The 21517-nt window shown below is 41.8% G+C and overlaps 2 protein-coding genes across 7 annotated transcripts in view; both read right to left on the bottom strand.

Annotated features, from left to right (window-relative positions):
* Positions 1-8051: 8051 nt before the first annotated feature.
* Positions 8052-12448, bottom strand: RPS13 (ribosomal protein S13). Its single transcript, XM_074585829.1, has 6 exons — positions 12332-12448; positions 11840-11888; positions 10293-10371; positions 9276-9445; positions 8799-8899; positions 8052-8129 (listed from the first exon to the last, which is right to left on the bottom strand). The coding sequence occupies exons 1-6, from the start codon at positions 12352-12354 to the stop codon at positions 8096-8098; spliced, it is 456 nt and encodes a 151-aa protein (XP_074441930.1). The 5' UTR covers positions 12355-12448; the 3' UTR covers positions 8052-8095.
* Positions 12449-13124: 676 nt separating this feature from the next.
* Positions 13125-21517, bottom strand: part of PIK3C2A (phosphatidylinositol-4-phosphate 3-kinase catalytic subunit type 2 alpha) — a 53263-nt gene continuing 44870 nt past the window's right edge. For all 6 annotated transcript variants that reach the window (XM_074585827.1, XM_074585826.1, XM_074585823.1 and 3 more), the window contains 7 exons: positions 20419-20626; positions 17871-17995; positions 17343-17460; positions 17166-17247; positions 16593-16702; positions 16243-16368; positions 13125-15645 (listed from right to left, as the gene is read on the bottom strand). In XM_074585827.1, the coding sequence (XP_074441928.1) occupies positions 15463-15645; positions 16243-16368; positions 16593-16702; positions 17166-17247; positions 17343-17460; positions 17871-17995; positions 20419-20626 (952 nt within the window). In that variant the 3' untranslated portion in view covers positions 13125-15462. The remainder of the gene's footprint in view (positions 15646-16242; positions 16369-16592; positions 16703-17165; positions 17248-17342; positions 17461-17870; positions 17996-20418; positions 20627-21517) is intronic.

Genomic DNA, 21517 nt, shown 5'->3' with positions numbered 1-21517 from the left:
CACACATGCAATATGTTCTAGTCCTTTTTTTTAAGCAAAAATTCTTGCAAATTTGTATGAGCCCAGGAGATGGAGCTTTGTACAATCCAGAAAGTATCTCTTGTGAAAGTTCCCATACAGACAGCTGAACCAAATCCAGCCATATACCTCTAAAGTCTGTGTAAACAACCCCCTAATCAGTGCTTCAGCACATCTGCTTTACTGTCGGGGACGACTCTTGCATGACTCTCACCACTACCTCTGCAGCTTTCTGAAACCGCTGCTCAGCTTCTTATGCTTCCACAGAGCGAGCCATTGCAAAAAGCTCAGCCTGGAGTTCAATACACGTGCTGTTACAGCACGTACCGTTGGGTAAACCTCAGATTCATCATCCCAAACGCCGCTTCACTTGACCTTCGCTACAGAGTAAGTGACATGCGCAAAATACTCCAGTTTAACATGGCTGTTGATCTCGTGGCACACTAGGGTGAAAAAGAAAAATAGGAGCGACAGTGAAAGGAACACTCTCAACCTAAACTGCAAGCTACATAAACAGTACTAAACTGCGGTACGCCACAGGCTTATCCATCATTGTGATGAACTGTAGCCAAAGCCTGTGTTTTGTTAACCCATATCTATCATCAGTATCTGCAGTATGACATTTCCGATTACAGTTGCTTTCAGATGAGCTTTTCAATTCTGTCGGGGAGACAAATCTAATTGCTGTTTAATACCAAACAACACTGCAGCAGGACGTGATTGCTTTGCTTAAATGACATTGTTACATTAAACTGCCCTATTAGTTTGATCTTTGGATCAGACCAGACGCAAGGCTGACAGGAATCCTTATCTGAAATAGAATTTCTTACTAGACCAATTTGTGGCCCTCAGATTTTTATTACACAGCTGCAGAAGCTCCTGATGTTTGCTAAGAGGGGAAGGCACAATTTCCAGAGATCACCAAAACACAGGCTTTACGTATGCTTTAAGGGGAATCCTGTATATTAGGCAGCCAAATTGAGGGGATTGTGCAGTATTTTACCACAGAACTTGTAAGTCAAGAAGTTTCAAAACTGAGAAGTGACAGTGTCTCAACTGTACAACATGGCAAAGCTTCTAGCTTTTCCTGCTTTTTATATCCTCCTTTGCTAAGTCCAGAGTTGCCATACACAGAAAGAGAAGAAAGCAGTAGGAGACCACATCAGAACCTGCTCTGGGCTGGTAGGAGTAGAGAGTTACGTGCCCCACAAGAGCACAATCAGGTAGACAAAGCCTTGAGACAAAGTCTGGCTCCATTTCCCTGGTGTTCTATGGGGGGAGGAAGGAAGGCCCAGCCCACTCTGAACAGGAAGAGGTTGGGGAATTCTCCTCTCCGTTCCCAACCTTGCACATACATCGGTGCAAAAAGGGATTATCATAACTGCCCACCGCTGTCCACTGAGTGACGCTACGCTATCCTGTGCCAGCAGCAGGTGCCAAGGTCTGTGTCCCGAAACATCTCTGTGAACTGCCTCCACACTCAGCTCTACACCACTCCCCACATATGCCATTTACATGTAAGCATCTGTCCTTCTTTAAAGTGTAACTGTATTACAGGCTCACAGGTAGGACACGGGCTGGGATTTAGGGCATCAGACCTCCATGCCGAGCTCTCCTGCTGCCCCAGGCAAGCTATTCCGCTGCTTTGTGCCTCTGTCTTCCTGGAAAGGGTGGGGGGATAGTCTAATCTATTCTCACACAAACCACTTGGATTTATGGGTCAAAAGTACCACGTAAGAGCTAGACACCAGTGAAATGGCACTCCTGCAGCATCAAAGTTGCAACACTCACACTTGGTGAATTCCAGAAAATTAAACACTTTTTCCAGCAGCCGTCTATTTCTAGGTGATTACACGACACAAGCGTAGCACTACCTGGAATTTGGGGCCACCGAAACACTGAGTCACCTCCCTGTATATCACAGGAATGTTATTTGTTAGCAAGGGCTTCATTTGTTAATCATATATTTTGTTGAGATCCAAGCTTGACTGAAACCAGGTAAATACCATTTTAAAATATTATTCTTGTATTGCTTTCCAAATACTGTGTGGCTTAATCACAGAATGCTAAAATAAAAGAGAACCCAGACCTGATTCTACTGATGAAGAAAGTTATCTGGAACAACTACTGAAGTGAAGTCTACGGCGGTATCCATAGCATGAGTTTGAGCTGTAAATGGAATACAAGAGATAGGTGCTACTGTATCAGCAGTTTCTGAAATTGTTTCAATGTATAGTCCTAGTTTTGCCAAGACCAGCAGAGCTGAGCAAGGTGGGATGGATTTTAATTTAAGGAAAATGAAGATGTTATGTTTTTTCCATTAAAAAAACAACAACAACAACAACAAAAAAACCAACAGAAAAAACCTCACAAGGAAACAAGTTCTTTTACAGCCTGTATTTCACAGCAGCTTTTGGTGTGCCCCAGTGTCCACCAACATATACCGAGAGACGTTTCCACCCCCCTTCTTGCAAATCTCAAATGCCTTCGCCATCAGAACTGATCCTCTGAGATTTGGATCCTTCCCAAGTTCATTTAACCTGATTAATTTTTAATGGCTGTCACTGGTTATTTCACCCAGTCAGTCAACAGCTTCTACAGTTCAAAACGCCAGCCACCCTCTTCCCACTCTGGCATAACACAGGGCTCAGGATCTACGGAAATTATTCATCTGCATCATAAAGAACTTGAAGGAGCTGTACGAGAGATTGATCCCCGACAGCTGCACTAAACTTGAAAGCCCCTTCCTGGCTCTGAAGAAGGAGAATTCTGACCTGAAAAGGGGTCTTGACTGAGCAGCCTCAAAGGGAATAAAATATCAGCCTGTAAAACCAGCACTCGCTAGAAAACTCAGGTGATCTTTTAATGTAGGTACACCTCTTGCCTCAGGCACAGCCAACGTAATTACTTGCCACCGAGTATCTGAAGCTGGGGGGTTGGTGTAACAGGCTGCACTTCTCTTCCCTTTGTGCTAAGCACTGAGCAAGCCCCCAGAAATTAGCTGCCAGTACTTCTTCTCTAGCGACCAAGCCCTGCAGGACAATGCTGCCGTTCACGGTCATATCCAATACGTATTGCCATGCCATTAACGTTAACCTTTTATATTGATTCAGCTCCAGTTACTGCATCCGTGCTGGTTAACGCCTTTAATAAATCCTGTGGCAGCAGGAAAGAACTCACACTAGTCAGCGGCACCGTTCGTTACAAGGGTTATAGATTTCTAACCAGAAGAAAAACTTATCCCAAAAGCAGGAGAGGGTAAGAAGAAAGAGGGAAGCCTTCATTTATCCAACTGCAAGTATGTCCAGCAATCCTTGGGGAGCAAAAGGACATTCACAGACATCCCATTTGTGCAGCGACCATAGCTGAACCCTTTCCTGTTGCCAAGGTATGTGCTGGCGGAGGGAGGTTACCAGGGCACCACGACGACGGATTGTCATGCAAATGACGCCGAGCTATTGAAGGGACATCCCAGCAACAGCCCGCATTTTTTCACGAGTTTGATCCCAGCATTGAAAAGGAAACAAAACAACTGCCCGCACGTGAAGCAGCGTTGGGGCAGGCCAGGAACAGCAGCTACCCCGGAGCTGCGGGAGCACCAAACCCGCACCAGTTTGGAGAATGCAGCCGGCTCTACTCCTCTTTACTTAAACGGGAACGGGGAGAGAAACCGGCCCTCGAGTTCTGAGAAACACGTGCGGTGCCTTTTAACTACGTTGTTTTTCATGATCTGTAAGTGACGCTGAAAACAGTGGAAGAGAGTGACACACAAACCTTCATTCCAAAAAATCAGAGTACATGTTGCGCTCCCGTCTTTGCTGCTTGGGATTAGCTTGCACGCAGTGGTTTTGAGTTGAAATCTGTAAAAAGCTCACTGGCAGAAAATGTAACTGACAACACACTTCAGGATGCTGTTTTCCAGAAAAAGCAGAAGAGCATATACTTGCAGCCGTACGTTTATAAACACAAATAATTTTTTGCCTTTTCTGATTGTTATTAGTGTAGCTTGGTTGACCTTTTTTTGCCCTTTTCAGCTAGAGAAATTCATGGTTTCCAGCAGTGGTAATGACTTACTGGCAGAATAAATGGTGTTTAGGTTTCCGTACTTGAAATAAATTACTAGAAGTTTCTTATTTTTCACAGAAGTACTTGTAAACAGGCACTGTTGATTAGAAAAAAAAAATCAGAGGTAAAAGACAGTTTATTTGCCTCCGCGAGGGAACCAGTCACACGCTACAAAATCCTTCAGAACGAACAGATATCTAGCACTCAAAGTGTCCTCTGGACATGACTGAATCAAAGCTTTCCCTTAAATCCCTGTCAAGGTTAATCTTTCCCATACTTAACAGTCACCTCTCAAACTCTTTCCTAAAAACAAAGGCAGAAACTGCACGTGGCATCAATTGACATAACCATCGGAATAAAGACTCACTTTTCTGGACTTCCCATTCCAGGAGAGACTGTAGAAAAAAACATGAAGTGGTGTTCACACATTTGAATGCTGCCCTAGCTGCCTCAAACCAGAGTAAGCTAAACTCATGTCACCTAAAGCGAGAGAAGAAAATTGGCTTGACTGATTTGCAAAAAAAAAAAAAAAAAAAAAAAAAAAAAAGAGCGGGGGTGGGGCAGGGGGGAAACATCCTCAACAGGAGTTCAGGTACGCGGCAAGAAGTGTCAGGACAAACACGTAGAGCACAGAAACTTGTGGAGCAGGCAGGGAGAAGGTGCAGGCCAAGGCCAAAAGAAAGGCAAGAAAGGGAAGATAAAATATGGATTAGAAACGACTGGGAATCCGTGTGGAAAAGCCAACCTATAACCCAAAGAATGTCCTTGTCTCACTTCCCTGTGCCACATCCAATGAAGAACTCAGTGCTTCAGACCTGAAGGAAAACAGTTCTCTCCTTACCATCCTCAGCAACACAGCAGTGACAACAGGAATCATCATCGTTCTTCCTAAAATCCTAGGACAAACCTTCCAAGGTAATGGCAGACAACCATGGCTACCAGGGGCTCTGCAAGAGGAAAGGGTGGCTCAGCCACCAGCCTTAAAACCAGGTGTTTATCAGCCAAAGGGAAGCAGCCTCTGCCATAGACCCCACAGCCCGGGAAGAGCTGCAGAGCTGGCAAGGGCTGAAGTCCAGTGGGAGGCTTTTGTGAGCCAAACTTCCCAGCCAAACAAGCCTGGTATGGAGCAACAAAGCACAGCATAGTTTTTGAGGGGGCCACCAGGTACCATGGATCACTGTGGACAGGGTGGGGTGGTGGTGGGAAATCAGTCAGATTTGTACCTGCTGGGAGAATGAAAAATACTGGAGGAGGAAAAGCGCAACACTGGAAATTCAGAAAAGGCTGCTGGACATCAGGCAGAAGCAGAAACATAGATTCTGAAGGTTAAGCCAAGGCAAAAGAAACCATAAAGTGAAAAGACATTGTGACAGGAAAAAGCAAGCGGGCAGTGGGGCCCAAAGCCAGCAGAACACCCCAGAATGCTGGGGAAAGGGAAGCCAGGGCAGTGCCTAGAGATAACCATGGGGCAGAGGCAGTTTGTGATGGTTCATAAAAAGAATTATTGTTGGGCAACTACTTTCAGATCTGGACTTATTGCCATTACCGCCTCTCTCCAGCAAACAGAAGTTATAGTACCTCCACCCAGAGCAGCAGGAAAGACCCCACAACTCTCCCAGCCAGCCATGACCCCTATTGTACCTGGCAGCCAGATCACAAGTCCTCAGCTGCCCGGGGCAGCCCCCTGGTGCTCAGCTATGTGGTAGGAGACTTTGGAGACGACCTGAAAGAGTTCCACTCTCACCCGGACACAGTCCTGTCAAACAGTACACTTACCTGATGTCTCCACAGGACCACGCTGCTCCTGGTCCCACACTCCTCTCTTCAGACACACACTGCAGGACAGCATCCTCCAAACGCGTTGCTTGGTATCGTGCTTCACGGGGGTCCACTCCCCCGGCAGGATTTACCCCTGCCAGTGCCTTGGCTCAACTGTCCCCACGCCTGGCCAGGCACCCACTGTCCTGTGGCACACCAGCTGCAGAGCAGACAACCTGTGTGCCCTGGGGCAACCGAGTGCGACTGATGGTGAGCCTCTTCTGGTGACCAAAGGGTTAAGGGACTGACAATCTTAATGAGAATGATCAGCTTACCTAAGTTAGCCTATATGATTTACAGGAAATACAGAATCTTTAACAACCTAAGTAGTAGAAAGACATGTGCGTGACAGTCCAATCACAATACCCTTACTGCTCTTCGACGTGAGATCGCCTAGTTCTACAGGCAGTAAATATGGTGCACTGCTCTCTCTGCCCTGAGGAGTACCTTCAAGACCTGGATCTGACCTTACTGCAAGCCCAGGGTCTGTCCCTGGGCAATTCCATTCCTGACAGTACACCACGAGACAATTATTTCCATGGTACTCCCCCTCTCCTCCATTCCTGCGAGACAGACCCCAGCACTGCAACAACCCCTGCCCTTCCCTCGTGCTATGGCAAGGCTGGGGCCGCTTTCAGCATCACTGCATGAGTGAAATGCCACACGAGTACAGCACAGCCTGCTTTCAGCTCCTCTAGCAAAGCAGTCACGGAAAGACAGTAGAGATTGTGTTCAGACCAAAACATCCCAGTAGGATGAAGTACAAGAACTGCATAAGCTTCAATATGACCGCGCTCAAAACCACCGTATCACTTGGGAACGCATATATAGTAGTATTACAATTCTAAATATACCATCTGTTAACTGGCTCGGACTGTCAGCCTTGACACTTGATCTCTAGATGGCACTATTTGAAATATACAACTTTTTAAAACCAGTAATGTTTCAAAGTGCCATCTGCTGGTACTTTTACTATTTACATGCAGCTATTTCGGAACAGTGAAGGCATCCCCTATGCTTTTCAGTTGGCGATACCTCCAACCCCAAAGATTCACAGCACCTTATTTTTATTTTTTTTATTTAATATCATGAAAGTGGTTTGTTGCATCTACACCCCAGAACACTTAGTTATCATTTTGACAGCCTGGCAAGGAATCACCAGCTTTCAGAAATGAAGGCAAGTATTCTGATCACATATGGATGCCGGTAATTTAACTTTTCAAGATGGACCAAACAGCAGCACTTTAGAGTTCAGCTGGAGTGCAGTGCTCTACTTTTAAAACCTTCTTAATCACAAGTCTATATTTAGCTTCATAATCAGGTCAGGAGATCCATGTCTTTCTGCAAAATTAAGTCCTGAAATTACCATGTTCTGATGGTTACAATCTAGAAAGTAGCTACTACACTGAATAACTCCATTTATAATCTTCTCATAAAAAAGGAAAAAGCTGTCAGTCTGTTCTCCACATTTCTCCAGCAGAAAGATGGCTCTTAAGGTCAAAGCTATTTAGAAGCTGGAGGCACAACCTCAGCAACAGTGACTATACAACAGCCACAGCCCTTTGCGTTTACGGAAAACTACCTCAGTAAAAACGTAACATCTGAGAGCTAGTTGCCTGTATTTACCCAAATCTCAAAGATTATTTTAAAAATTACTTACAAATGACAGCAACAGTTGCTGTCAGGAACTGGCTGAGGTCTGTTTAAGCTTTCTGCACAAGAGGCAGATCCACATTACCTGCAATGAGTCCATCAACCTCTCCAATTTTGTGTGTGTCCTCCCCACCCCCCCCAATCCTTTCTGCATTTTCTAAATTCCCAATTCTTCCTTCTGACATTCTCTTCCCCACTTCTTCCTGCAGGACCCACAGAGGCACAGCCCCATGTGAATAAAATACATTTGCTGTGAATGACTAGGTCACTTTACTAACTTGAGGCTATCAGATCAAAAATCCAGTTTAAGCACAGACACAAACCGCACAGCTGGTCTCAGGACAGCAACAACCACTACCCGGATCTGACACTGTACGTCAGCAATATGTAAATTATGGCCACACGTCTGCTTCACCTTGAAAACTGCCCACTTACATGCAACTTCCTGAAAGGGGCAAAAGTTTATAAGACACCAACCATTCAGAGACAACACAAACTTAGTTAATGAAAATTTATTCTTTCAGTAAGTCATAGCCAGCTCTTACGCGACCAGGGCAGAAGCTGTTGATGATTCGCTAAAAAAAGAAAGAGAGAAAGAAAAAGAAATATTAATTGCAAAGGCATTTTTTCAAACCAGTTGCCAAAAAAAGTGCTTCGGTTTAAAGCTTTACCAGTCGTGAGCTTAATCACTACCTGTTTAAATTTTTTTTTACAATTACAGCATAAAGAAAAATTTCACCCTTCCTTAGAAACAGAAACACTAGGATAACAGCACAAACCCATATATTCAAAAACCTAACTAGATGAATTTGCACCTTTTCAGAAAAAGAGCTCACCCTGATGTCTATGGGAATTCTCCTACGTTGGTTAAATTTTCCTAGAGAAAAACTCCAAATGACTTTCATTTTTGCCACGGCTAAGCCATTTCTCAATAAATTTTTAAAGTAGCATGAACTATAAAAGTATCTGAGTAAGAACAAGAGTTTGTATAAAGGATTATAGAAATTATCTAGTAGCGACTTCTCTCGTTGAGACAATGGTTTTTTCCAAGTGTTGTGACAGCCATTTCACCCAGCAATATGTTCCGTTAATTTATCAGTTAGTATTTATGGAAATCCCTATTCTTTGCTGCCTGGTTTACCTATATGCCTGATCATAATTCACTCTTCATCATTTGAACAGCCCCAACACATTGTTTACAAAACCTACAGTAGGTGAAAATAATAACGTAAGAGAAGACTTACTACTTCCAATTGGGCGGCAGCACTCTCTTAGTTTTGTAGTAGCGAGCCAACCTATGGATCCTGCTTTCAATCAGAATCAGGCGGAACTTGGCATCTTTGTCCTTGAAAAGAAAGTTACGTTACAACCAAGCACTACTTTGACTTCTCAATGACGTACAATTCAGACGAGCTTTCATAATGTAAAAAAATCCACAGCTCCTGCTACAAACTCCACACTCCCATTCCCTAAGTCTGATGAATACGGTAAAACCATGTATTTCTGGTCCTGTTCTGATTTAAGCAATGCTTTTAAGATCCTTTTCACAGACAAGGACCATTCTCCTTCATCAAAATACCTCCCCAAACCATTAAGTTTACTCAAAGAGGGTGGCTAAGACGAGGTACGGTAAGTCTTTGCTTTGTCAAGCTGTAAAAACAAACTACTGTATTATTTGAAAAAACAAACATAGAAAGTTGTCTACTTAAATTAGTACTCACCTTTCTGTTTCTCTCAAGATGTTTGCGAACAGCAACAGCTTTCTTAATCAAGTGATAAAGATCCTCTGGAAGGTCTGGGGCCAGTCCCTTCGATTTAAGGATTCTCAGAATTTTGTTGCCAGTAACAAAGCGAACCTGGGCAACACCATGGGAATCCCTCAGGATCACACCTGAAACAAACATTTACATTGCACATTGAAAAGAAAAACCTTACACACACATAAAAAAAATATCTTGTGAAACTGACCTTAAAGTTACAAGATATGCAAAAAAAGGTCCTCTCTAAATTAGAAAGCTTTCTGTTGGAAACTGTGAACAAGCGGTAGACAGTGAGCGAGCAAAACACAACTTAGAGAAGCTGAAACACTTTATCATAGCACTTAACAGACAACTAAGCCACCCATCACATTTGGGCAGGTTAACACATTCAGTGCTACAGTATTACCGGGAAATTTTCAACAGGACTCATTAAAGCTAGGTATTCAATCACCCTGTTCTTTACAGTTAACAAAGATGTCATAGACATCTTTACTCTAAAAAAAATAATGTATAGTACCATAGGGATCATTAATACTCTCAGAATTTTAAGCAGAGCTCTAGAGGGGTCCAAACTATAGTTTACCAACTGATCTATTATGTAGCTCAGTAAGCTCCTAAACACAGGGCTCCTAACACTTGAGATGAGATGTCAAGTTTTTCTCCAAGAAATTGGGCAGACTAAACTTCCCTATTAACAGTTGTTAGTGGCCATCCTTAAGGACAGGTTAAAAGATCAGATGCTTCAATTTTCTGCTTGAAAAAGAAAATACTCAACTACTTCATCAAATACGCGCCTTGCAAGAATGAGACATACTACGTTTTTAGTAGTATCCACACAGTGAATACATAAGTACATCAGGAAACCTGTATTTTCTTAGCATGTTATTAAACACAGGTTGAAGGAACCTATAATAATTACATTATAACAGTCAGAAAAACGTGTTTTGACTCCATTTAGGAGTTATTAATAAAGCTTACCAATTTGTGAGGGAGTCAGGCCTTTTTTAGCCAGCTTGTAGATCTGTTCCTTTACATCATCAGAAGTAAGTTTCAGCCACTAAAGAAAATCAGAAAAAAAACCAAACCCACACAACTGATGAAACCTGCTTAATACAGAGGCATAGGCTAGCTGTATGAAAGCTTTTTATAAATGGTAGAAATAGATGCTTTGTAATGCTTGAAAAAACAATCAAGAACTGAAATTGTATTTCTAATGATACAGAAACTTTTTTACATGTTATGAAATTACAGTGCTAGTGAAATACAGTGGGGGAAGGCAGAGGTGAAGGAAGAAAGTCTCTGTTTAAAACACCCCATATAACCTCCAACCAGCTGCTTTATCATCAGTTTACTTTAACTGCCACACCAGAAGCATGAATACAAACTAACAGAGGGGGGAAAGAAATCACTGTTATTGGGAAGGAACTCTAATTGGGCCTTTGACAGAAACGCAAAATTGAGATCCATTCAGGCATCGCTCAGTAAAGCGCCTAAAGATTAGTGAGAAGTACACAAATTAATTAATAAATGAAAGAAATGGATCTACTCAGACAGAACTGTGCCTTTTCTGTTATTTCTGTGTTAAACTGTGCTGATAGAGCCACAGCTTCTGCAACTGCTAAGGGGAAGACAACACCAACAAACCAGGTAGCCCTTACTCTTCCAATGAGCTACAAAAGCTCCTAGTTTTCTTCCTTTTAGTATTCACAGTATGAAATAGAAAAGCACAGCAAACAATGTATTTGGACGTGCACTATATATTACAATGCAAACCGGAGTACAAATAAAACTACACAAAACCCCCACAGGATTTTTTAAAACAACTGTAACATTTGAACATCCTAGTCATTGTTAAACTGTTTAGCCATCAGCAGTACTTCAAACAGCTTCACATTATCTTACTTTAAATTGCATCTCTTTATTTTCATGTTTTGTGCTTCCACTTCACGTTTCTATTTAACTGTTTTTCAGTACATGCTTTTCCACATGCATCATAAATAGATTTTTCTGCCAACAGATAGAACCTAAGCACCTGATCTTTTAGCAGACAAGTAAGTGTTTTAAGCAGAAGTACCCTGAATGAACCAAGGGCATGCTGAAATTACTTAAATTAGTGCTCTGATCAATCAAATTACTGTTGTAAATAGCTTAGAAAACAGTCGGTTTATTCCACAATGGCAAAGGCCAAACTCGAGCATGAAGAGAGTAATTTCATCTGTAGGAATCAACATCATACAGGCTAAAAACAACTGAAGTAATACTTAAATAAATAAAGGAAGGTACAGAGAGGAAAAGAGAATTTTTTGCCCAACGAATCTGGACGGGAAATGATACTTGCTTCTTCAATATCGCAAAGAGAACAGGCTACGGTAGGATTTTATCAGGCCAGAAGTTAAAAACGATGACACAAAATATTACAGGTCTCTTCGTTTTGCTTCCTTTCCTGAGCTGTGCTAAGGGAACCGGACTCGGCACTGAACGCCACAAAGCAGCCGAAGCGCGCTCAGGGCGGCGAAGTTACTTACCGTGGGCACGCTGCGTCTGTAGGGCAAGGCTGACTGGGACAAGCCCTTTCTGTGGGGAAGAAGCAGATCACACGCTAAGCGGAGCCGCACAAGCTAGGCTGCCCTGATACAAGGCGGCCTACTGCAAGCGCTTCCTGCAGGGCCGCGTCCAGCCCGCACGGCCAAGGCCTGCGGCCTCCCTCCTCGCCTGGAGACACTGCCGCAACCAGTGCAGGCCACACCGGTACAGCATCGGGAACAGGAGCCCAAACACCACAACCATGGCCCTGCTCGGGGCCGGCCTAAGGAACGCGCTCCTCAGCGCCATCCCGAACCTTCCCCCACCCTGCCCCGCCATGTCTCCACGGCCGCCTGCCTTCCCGCCCCCCCCATTCCCTACACAGGCCACATCGCTCCCCTAGAAGCCTTTCTGCTCCCGCACCCCTCGACAGCGCCCCATTAGCGCCCGCGGCAGCCCTGTGCCAGCCCCATACCCCACCCCCGGCCCCTTACCCGGGAGCGTGCATGCGACCCATGATGGCGGCGGAGGAAAAGAAGGAGGCAGGCGAGGCGGAGGCCCTCCCAGCCCCACTTCCGCAGGAAGTGGCGCCTCCGCGCCTAGCCCCGCCCCGCCCCGCCCGCTAGCCAATCAGTGGCGCCGGGGCCGCGCGGCGCACGCCGCCAGCCAGGAGACCGGCGTGCACCGCGCGCGGCCGGGGCTGTGAGGGACGGCGGGGCGCCCGGCCCCGACCCGACCCTCTCAACGGCCCCAACGGACAGAGGAAAAAACTCCACGCATTTTATTTTATTTTTTCCTCAGAGTAGTGTTTAATGTACTTACAGGACAGTTACGGAGTCACATTTAACCCGACGGAGGGCAATATTGTACATCTTTATTAACGAGCTCGTTTAATTAAAGTATTTGGTTCTTACAGATATATAGACAAACTCATCACTCTCGCTGAATTTCATCACCTGTAGCACTACCCGGTCACAGTGTGGGAGGGACGGCGGCGGTGCCAGGCCGAGGAGAAGCCAGCACTTTAAGGCAGGTGAAGGGGAAGCTCTAACACAGCCCGAGTTGTAAAAATAGAGAAAAGAACTTTTTATCAAAGATCGCAACATGCTTCCAGAGACAGGTAGCTGTAAGATCGTAAAAAGGCAGTAATAAAAATTTCAGTGCAAAGTTCTAGGTTAATAGAGAAAAGGAAGAGGTCTTAGCGCAAGCTCTTACTCTGAAATACCAAAACAACGTCTGTATAGACAATTATATTCCTGGCTGCATAAAAGATTTTTTTTTTCTTTTCATTAAACAAGATACAAAAAGCTGTTAAAACTAGGTTTTCAAGCTACTTAGTGTACTGGTAAATTCTGCCCTAAGTGAATATTTTCCTCTTCCACATCCATCTTTTTTCTTTTTTTTTTTTTTAACGTAGTACATTGAAGTCTTATTGCAACAATCACTTTTTCTTAATTGAGACTAGTGCAAAGAGGTGCAAGCTTGGTGCTGTTCCTCTACACGTGAGGAGAGGCTAAGGCCAGATCCCGTAGACAAAATAAAATCCATGACCATAAAAAGCTTCAGCCAGTGACTATTTTGAAGAGGAAGGGAAAGGCACAAAATGAGTTAAGCTATGAAGAAGATTAAATCAGAAGTCAGGACAAGTGCTAACAATAATACAGTACTATACATTTTTTTCAGAGTCCAGACAACTGTTAAAACTGCAAATCATTTTTTAAATGATTTTAGTTTATTAGTATTTTGTGCTGTAAGACACTGTGCTTTAATAGCAAACTGCAAAAAAGGCAGTACATATTGCTTTCATTTTATTTCACAATGGAACGTTTCACAAAAACAGTAGTCTACTTTCCTGTGTTTAAGTGACTTGTGATTCTAATGATGGAATGGAGTAAGTCTCAAAAGCATCAAGTGAGCAGGAAATATATCTAGTTAGTTATATAGTTTATTATTTACAGGCTATATACTAAATGAAAAATATGCAAAAGATGCCTAATAAAACTGGGATGTGTTAACGCCCATTAATATCAACCCAGTTTCTAACATTCAAGATATTCTTAGCTTTTTAATTGTAATAATTCCTACGAAATTGGACCGTGAATATTTTAGGCACCAAGAGATTCAAGTTTACTTCTCTCTTCTGTATTGAAGGGAGATTGGTCAGTAGCAGGGGAAGGAAAACTGGATTATGAAATAGGTTTTTAGCGTTGGGTATACAGAAGGCTTTCCCTGTATTGTGTCTTGATTCATAGTTGCATATTTTACTTTAAAATTTTGCTCCTGGTCAGTGGTGATAGTCTTGTCTTGCTTCAAGATTTAGTACTCAAGAGAAGCATGTAGCTTTATTCTACAGCTTTGTTTAGAAAGAACACGATCATCCTAAAAACAGAGGAAGATAAATAAGAAGTGCAGAAACACGTGTTATTTAAGTAACCAGTGGTATTAACAGAAGACAGTAAGTGACATTTGTTCTCCACTGTCACAATATAGTTCAAATCTAATGTTCCTTGGAATTAAGTATTTTTAGTGGAATTAATTCTTACTGTGAGTGAGAAATAGTGTTGCTGTAAACTGTTAAAAAAAAAGTGACCAAGTTCCTCTCTCAAAGCCATTAATGCAACTCATTTCTGGCCTGCAATTCATCCAGCAGTTGTGCTTTTTAACTAGAGGCCATCCTTTACCTGGAGGTACAGGTGCAAATGCCTCTTTGGATTAAGACATTTCAAAACACTGAGGAGCTGGGCACATTTCCTACGGCACCACATTCAGCCAGCTTTCATTCAGTTTTTGGAGATCATGGGTAGAAGACGGGATAGAAAAAAAATTTTTGTAAGTTGCACTAACTGTGAAGATCGGTGAAAGTGATATTATTTGTAAATAACATGTCAAGGAAGAGACTTCCAGTAGGACCTGCAAGGTATCAAAATATGAGAATGCTTCCCCTTTTTAAAGAGCTGAAAGTTCACATGTATACATATTTAAATACCAGAAATGAGGTAAAAGAGAAGCATTTGAATTATAAGGCACCATTATTTACAACTTCCATTATTGGCACTCACTCCAGTAAGTCTTAGAGAAGCATGAATCTGGGATTAAATGCAACGCTAAGGAATTTTTCCAGCCCTTCAACCTTCATTTCTACAGGTGTGTGTGAAGTCACCAAAATTTTACCCGTCGCTGCTTCTGTGGTGTCTAGTTAGTAGTGGGAATGTAATCCTAAAATATGTCATTTCTTTGATGTTGTCCAGCATCATGCCATGGATGACACAACACAGGTAAGAAAAATTAAAAGCAGAAATTCACTATATCCACGGGCCTAATGATTAAGTTATGGTTTAACCAACCAGCATGGTCAAACTGTTTATCTCGCTTTCACAGATGGTTTAAAAACCCCTTCCTTTACCCACAACTCAAACATTTACAATGATGCTTTGATAACATCGCATAAGCATAAACCAGGTTTTCTAGAAATCCTCCAAATTAGGCTACATGAACATTGGTCCAACATATCTGTTGAAATGCAGAGTCTCTTATTTTAAGATGTACAAATTATCTTCAAGTAGGAAGATGCACAAAGCACAAGTGAATGCAATTGTTCTGGTCTTACTCAGGTGTAGAAAGGAGTTCACAAATAGGGTACAGCAGTTAGTCGATACCAGTTAACAGTCTCCTTGCTCAAGTTGAAGTCCTTTAGTGAGAGCGTAATTCCACCCAAGAAAAAGTTCTCACGTAACGATTCTGCACTGAGCACACTTAACTGAAGTTCTCTCTGTTTCAGAGTCTCCATGCTATATCCACTGTACACAAGCTAGAAGGTAAGAAGTCAAGAATTTTTTGGTTAACCAAATGAAGTTGCACAGATTGCCCTTTCTTCTGCCTGCCTAGCCTCTGACAGATGTCTTAACTGCACATTATGGCCATTCAGTTTATCTGTTTCTCAGAGGATGAGCTGAGGTACATCCATATTTTATTTTGTGCTCCCAATGATAGGCATTTAAAAGGACCGGTGTTTTTAGATGGAAGCACTGATAACCTGCCAAGACTTCTGAATTCATTCTTCTCCACATTATGAATCAGTGAATCCAGGGCAGGGGGATCTTTAGTTTTAAGATTAAGATTCCTTTCCTTCTCATCACTCCTCAGAGTCAGTCTGAGAAATTTCTGCTTACTTGTAATAGTATGTTTACCTACCCAGTTGCTTTGGTGGTTTTGTTTTTTGTGGTTTTTTTTTTGTTTTTTTTTTGTTTGTTTGTTTTTTTTAAAAAACAGGACACAATGTTCCTCACAAACAAGTTTCTTTTCCATCTATATATCTTCACAGATTTTTTAGACAATATTTTAATTACTGCTTAGAATAAGAGACAATAGTAAACCATAGGGAGTTACTACATAAATTTTAACTTGCCATTTCATTGAAAGTTGGATTTCTTGTCTTCCGGGAGATTTTGGTTTTCCGTTTGGATGTTTTGTGCGTGTCTGGAAGTAAGTATGTTTTCACATAGGGATTTGGATCTGCACCATCTTCTGTAACCTACAATCCAAAACCACGACAAGTTAGAAAACAAGCTAATGCACACCTAGTTGAATAATTATTTTCAAGTATCTAGACTTTGTAATCAAGCTAACCAAAAGCAGAAGTTAATTAATTTGGCAGCTGGAAGATTTGGAGGAAGAGCTTGATGCAGGAATGATGGAACTAAGTCAAGAAGACAATTGACAAAGTGGAAAGAGTTTTTGTCAGTGAGCTCTGCTTACCAGGTCTTTAATATGCATCACCATGATAAATAGAGTGCTATTTCTATATGATATGGATAGCTTCACTTCTCCTCCCACTTTGCCTGAGGTAGGACTTGATGGACTTGCATCTGAAAAAAATATATAATCATTTCCTCTGCAATATTTGTACATTTTCATCAGTACTACACCACCTTATTATATATGAGGAAAAAAATACAAGCCTTAGACCAAGTTCAGTTTCTGATTTTATTTCTAGTTCCCTAATAAGGGGGCAAGGCCATAGGTTTTGAAGAATTTTGCATTCTCTTTTAAGAACCAACTCAGAGGTTTAGAGTAAAAACTTGAATAATTTAATCAAGCCATAAGCAAGCCCAAACGATCACATATATTGTTGCAATTTCTGGTATGTTTTTATTTCCTTGAAACTGTATGCAGGCACATTTGTAAAGACAGTGATGCAAAGCTTTCAGTGAGGGAAAACTACAGTTAATTTAAAAAAAAAAAAGACTTTTTTTTAAAAAAAATCACATTGTAAAGGTGTCATACTGTAGTTATCCGTTTTATAAACATCCCCCAAAAAACATTACCTACCTGTAGGTCTGGCTATTCCGTCTATTCCTTCCACTTTTTCATCACGAAGTAATGGATGGAAAAAAGTATAAACAAGATCACACTAAATTTGGAAGAAATGTTACATATTAGTTAAGTGTTAACAAGCACCAAAGTCTGAAAGGTTGCATTGGATTTGCTTAAGTTATTTGAACTCACTTCTGCCACTTCTGAAGAACTGTTCATCAGACTCTGTATGTAGCTGTTGAGCTCCACTTTTCTTTTAGCTGCTACATCTTTTATGTGTGTTCTTCCCAGAACCATCTTATTAGGAAAGCTGTAAGGGAAGAACAAGATAGAGTTTTCAGTTAATTTCTCTGAAGTAAGTACAGTTAGATTTCACTGTCATTTCCATCCTGAAGTGCTGATACACGTTTGTTTTTTTTCATGGCAATTGTGAGCAGAAACAGCATGCTGATAAGCAACAACGTTATAGAAAGGCAAGGAAACATTTATAGGTAATTGTTACAAGTGATACAACACACAGACTAAAGACACTGAGTTGCTCCTGTGGCTCTCCTCCTTAAAAGTTAAGGGACAACAGTTTTCTCCCTTAATTGCCAACTTTGAGGTCTAGCTTGCCCCTCGGCTGTTTCTGTCTCCATTTCAAGCTATTTCTTCCTCCACCCAGCTGGGAGCAGTTTTGTTGCTTCTGTTATAATAGTGATGAGTGAGTTAGGAACATACCCTGGTAACTTCCAAAGAGGAAAGAGAATGCCAAGTTTGTTGTGGAGCTCCTGGAACTCATCAAATGTTCGGAAGACAAATGTTGGCTCAACTTGCCCTTCTCTTAAAACTCTGACTACATAAATCTGTCCAAAACACAAGAAGACAAAGATAAAAGTAGTAACAATATTATAGAACTGACAATATAATTTGCTTAACAATTAACTGTTTCTACTATGGTAGTCCTTCTCCTGCATACATATCCCACTAAAAGGGTTTGCATTTTATAGTAGAGTTAGAATTTTAAACAGCCCTACTATAATGCAAAGTAGCATCACATGATCTTCCCATAACATAGATCCACATCCAACAGGGGGATAAAGGTAGTTAAGGCCAAGGTGTCTGTGTTCTCCCTTTTAAGCCTCATTGTAAGTTCACACCATATAGCAAGTGTACAAAATTTTACATCAGTGCAGGACTAGATCTAGGCATGTATCTGTGGGGCCAGAACTACCACAAAACTTTTCAGGTGTGGACTATGGAGGAAACTAACGCCTAATTTTTTTCAATCTAATTCTCTCAAGATTCTAAATGATTCCACTTTTAAAGTGATAATTTGGTGGGCAGGTGCAAGTGTACTGCATTATACGCATTATACAAGAGGAATTTTTAGAAATTCCAGTTCCAGGATGCAGTTATTCACATTACTGTGAAAGGGAAATGAAGGTTGAGAAACTGCACAGAAATTTCAATTAACTGGAGCCATTTTATGGGCAGATGGGTTAAAGGTATAGTTAAAAAACGTGCAACTGGGAAGAGGTTTAAAAATCTAGACAGAAGGAGATATCTTAACAGTTTCCTGGAAGAGGCTGTTTTGGCTTAGACCAGGAGTGCTAAAATACATATATAATCCAGTGATTCAGCACAAAGCTCTTCCTCACTTCTAGTGTTATTCAGCTTTGTTCTACCTTCCCTACCTGGTGTCTTACCAGATTAAGACATTTACAGTAAATACAATTTGGAAACAGATGTGCATATATCAATATAGCTCACTTTTTAAACAACTTGAGGAAGACGTAACTTGAGCTGACTATTCTAGGCCAATAAACAGCAGTAGAGAAGTAAAAAAAAAACGAAAAAGAAAAAAGATGGTTGCACATTTGCATAGGAATACAAATACAATAATAATACAAGTCTTAAAGTGTAACCCAGGTCTATCAAAATCCTGAGGGCACATTGTAATGCTTGCTGCCTCTAGTGAGACTGGCTAGGAGTGTAGGTGCATTAATACAGGAAATGATACTTTTACTTAGGAGGAGCAAATACAACTTTAATGGAAGGTCAGAACAAAACCAGAGTGTTTGACTTAATGACTCCTATTTAGGAAGGAGCCACTTTACAGAAGGCAGCTACATAAGCCCATAAACATGACTCAAATCCCCATTTTTTAAAATTGTCTCCACCAACGCTACTTCTGTCCTTTCTGTTCCCTTCTAGATCCTTTTCAAGAAGTGTCTTAATTTTCAACAATATTATTGGATGCTAAAAATACCAATCTGTACTCCAGCACTCCTGTGGCTGGTGTACCTTGGGCAGCAGCTAAGCACCCACACAGCTGCTTGCTCACTCGCACCCCCTCACCAACGGGACAAGGGAGAGAAGAGCAAAAGCAAGAAGACCCGTGGGCTGAGATAAAGGCAGTCCTTGGGAGAGGAGGTGACGCAAAGACAATCTCTCACCACGTCCCACAAGCAGACCTGTGCCCAGCCAGCCTGCAAGCAACAGCCACCTTGGAAGATAACACCCCCCCATCGCCCGCTTTCTTCTTCTACCCCCAGTTTTTGTTGTCGAGCATGACATTATATTCTATGGAGTATTTCTTTGGCCAGTTTGGGTCAGTCGTCCCTGCTGTGTCCCTTCCCAACTCCTTGCCCACCTACAGCCTACTCACTGCAAGGGAAGGCAGGGGCAAAGTGGAAGAAAAAGAGAAAGCCTTGACACTGCACAAGCACTGTTCAGAAACAGCTAAACCAACCACATGTTATCAACAGAATTTTAGTTAAACATCCAAAACACAGCACCGTGTGGGCCACTATGAAGAAAGATAACTCCATCCCAGCCAGAGCCAGTACAACTCTGTTATCCCCTGGGAAGCAAGAAAGCTGGCCCATTCCCAGTAAGATCTAGATTTCAATTATGGGTTTTGTTTTTACTTTCAAGTCATCCACAGTGGGGCTCTGTCTTGGGTGTCAACAGTGGTGTAGGTTTCTAGGCTCCCATTATAGCCAATGCAGTCAGACTTCAGAGAACTCTTCAGCTCATCTTAAATGTGACATTAGTGCCTAACTGGACAAGTAAGTATCTATAGCTGTATTTACTAAATCTCTGTCAATAAAGGGAAACTACTTGTCTACTTCGAAGCTAGCTACTTAAACCTAAACAAGGCAAGTTTCCCCTGGACTAATTCTCTGTGATTAAGTACTGAACTTATGGCAAGAAGGAGAATGTATCTTGTTGGAAGAAAGTGCACAGTATCTTCACTGCATGGAAACAGATTCCACACACTTACATAGTATTTATCTGGGTTATATCTCTTCTGGTATGTAAACACAGACACTTGTTTGATTCGGCCATCTTGTTTAAGAGAATATGTTTTAGCAGAAAATGAGAGGATGGGTTCATCATTAGAAGGTAGACCTGAGAAACGCAGCTGAGCCAAATTATGAATGAAGAAATTAAACTTTGTGGCCACACTTCCCAAACTGGATTCAATCAACCTAGAAAAGAAAAAAAAATAATGTCAAAAAACACCTAGGAGGACAGGCTGAGAGCTGGAGCTGCTCAGCCTGCAGAAGAAAAGGTTCCAGGGAGACCTTATAGCAGCCTTTCAATACTTAGAGAGGGTTTATAAGAAAGACAGGGACAGACTTTTTTGTACAGCCTCTATTTATAGGACAAAAGGGTAATGGTTTTAAACTGAAAGAGGACAGATTCAGACTAGATATAAGGAATAAGTGTTTTATGATGAGGGTGATGAAACACTGGAACAGGTTGCTCAGAGAGCTGGTAGATGCCCCATCCCTGGAAACATTCAAGGTCAGGTTGGATGGGGCTTTGAGCAACAAGATCTAGTCGAAGATGTCCCTACCCATAGCAGAGAGGCTGGACTAGATAACCTTTAAAGGCCCCTTCCAACCCAAACCATTCTATGATACTAAATTGCATGCATACTACTGCCATTTCCCCCCATATATTTAAATGAAGTACAATGACAACATTTTGTAACACATAGCAACAACTCAGTTACAGTATATGCACACCCCCGCTTGCTCCACTGGAGCACCATCCCTCCCTCCTCAGCGTGCAAAAGCATTTCTTGAAAGACAAAACTTCTTTACAATGCATTACAAGGTTCCCACCATATACACTGCTCTTAAGCAATTTAGGATGTATTCAAAATGCAAGTCTCAAAACAGCCAAAGAGAATTGTCTGCTCTCAGTATTCCAAACCAGTTTTTAGCACAAGGTTACTCTTAAAGGCAGCAAAGTATTTTAGCACAAGCATTAATCTTATATGAAACTGATCTTATTTATGTCATTCACTGGTTAACTGATATTTTATGATTGTACAGTGTAACTATTCAACTTCTACAGATAACGTTTGTGAA

Source organism: Larus michahellis, chromosome 4 (genome assembly GCF_964199755.1).
Source record: "Larus michahellis chromosome 4, bLarMic1.1, whole genome shotgun sequence".
Classification (NCBI taxonomy): domain Eukaryota; kingdom Metazoa; phylum Chordata; class Aves; order Charadriiformes; family Laridae; genus Larus; species Larus michahellis.
Note: the sequence above shows the minus strand (reverse complement) of the source record. Positions and strands in the feature narration are given on the sequence as shown.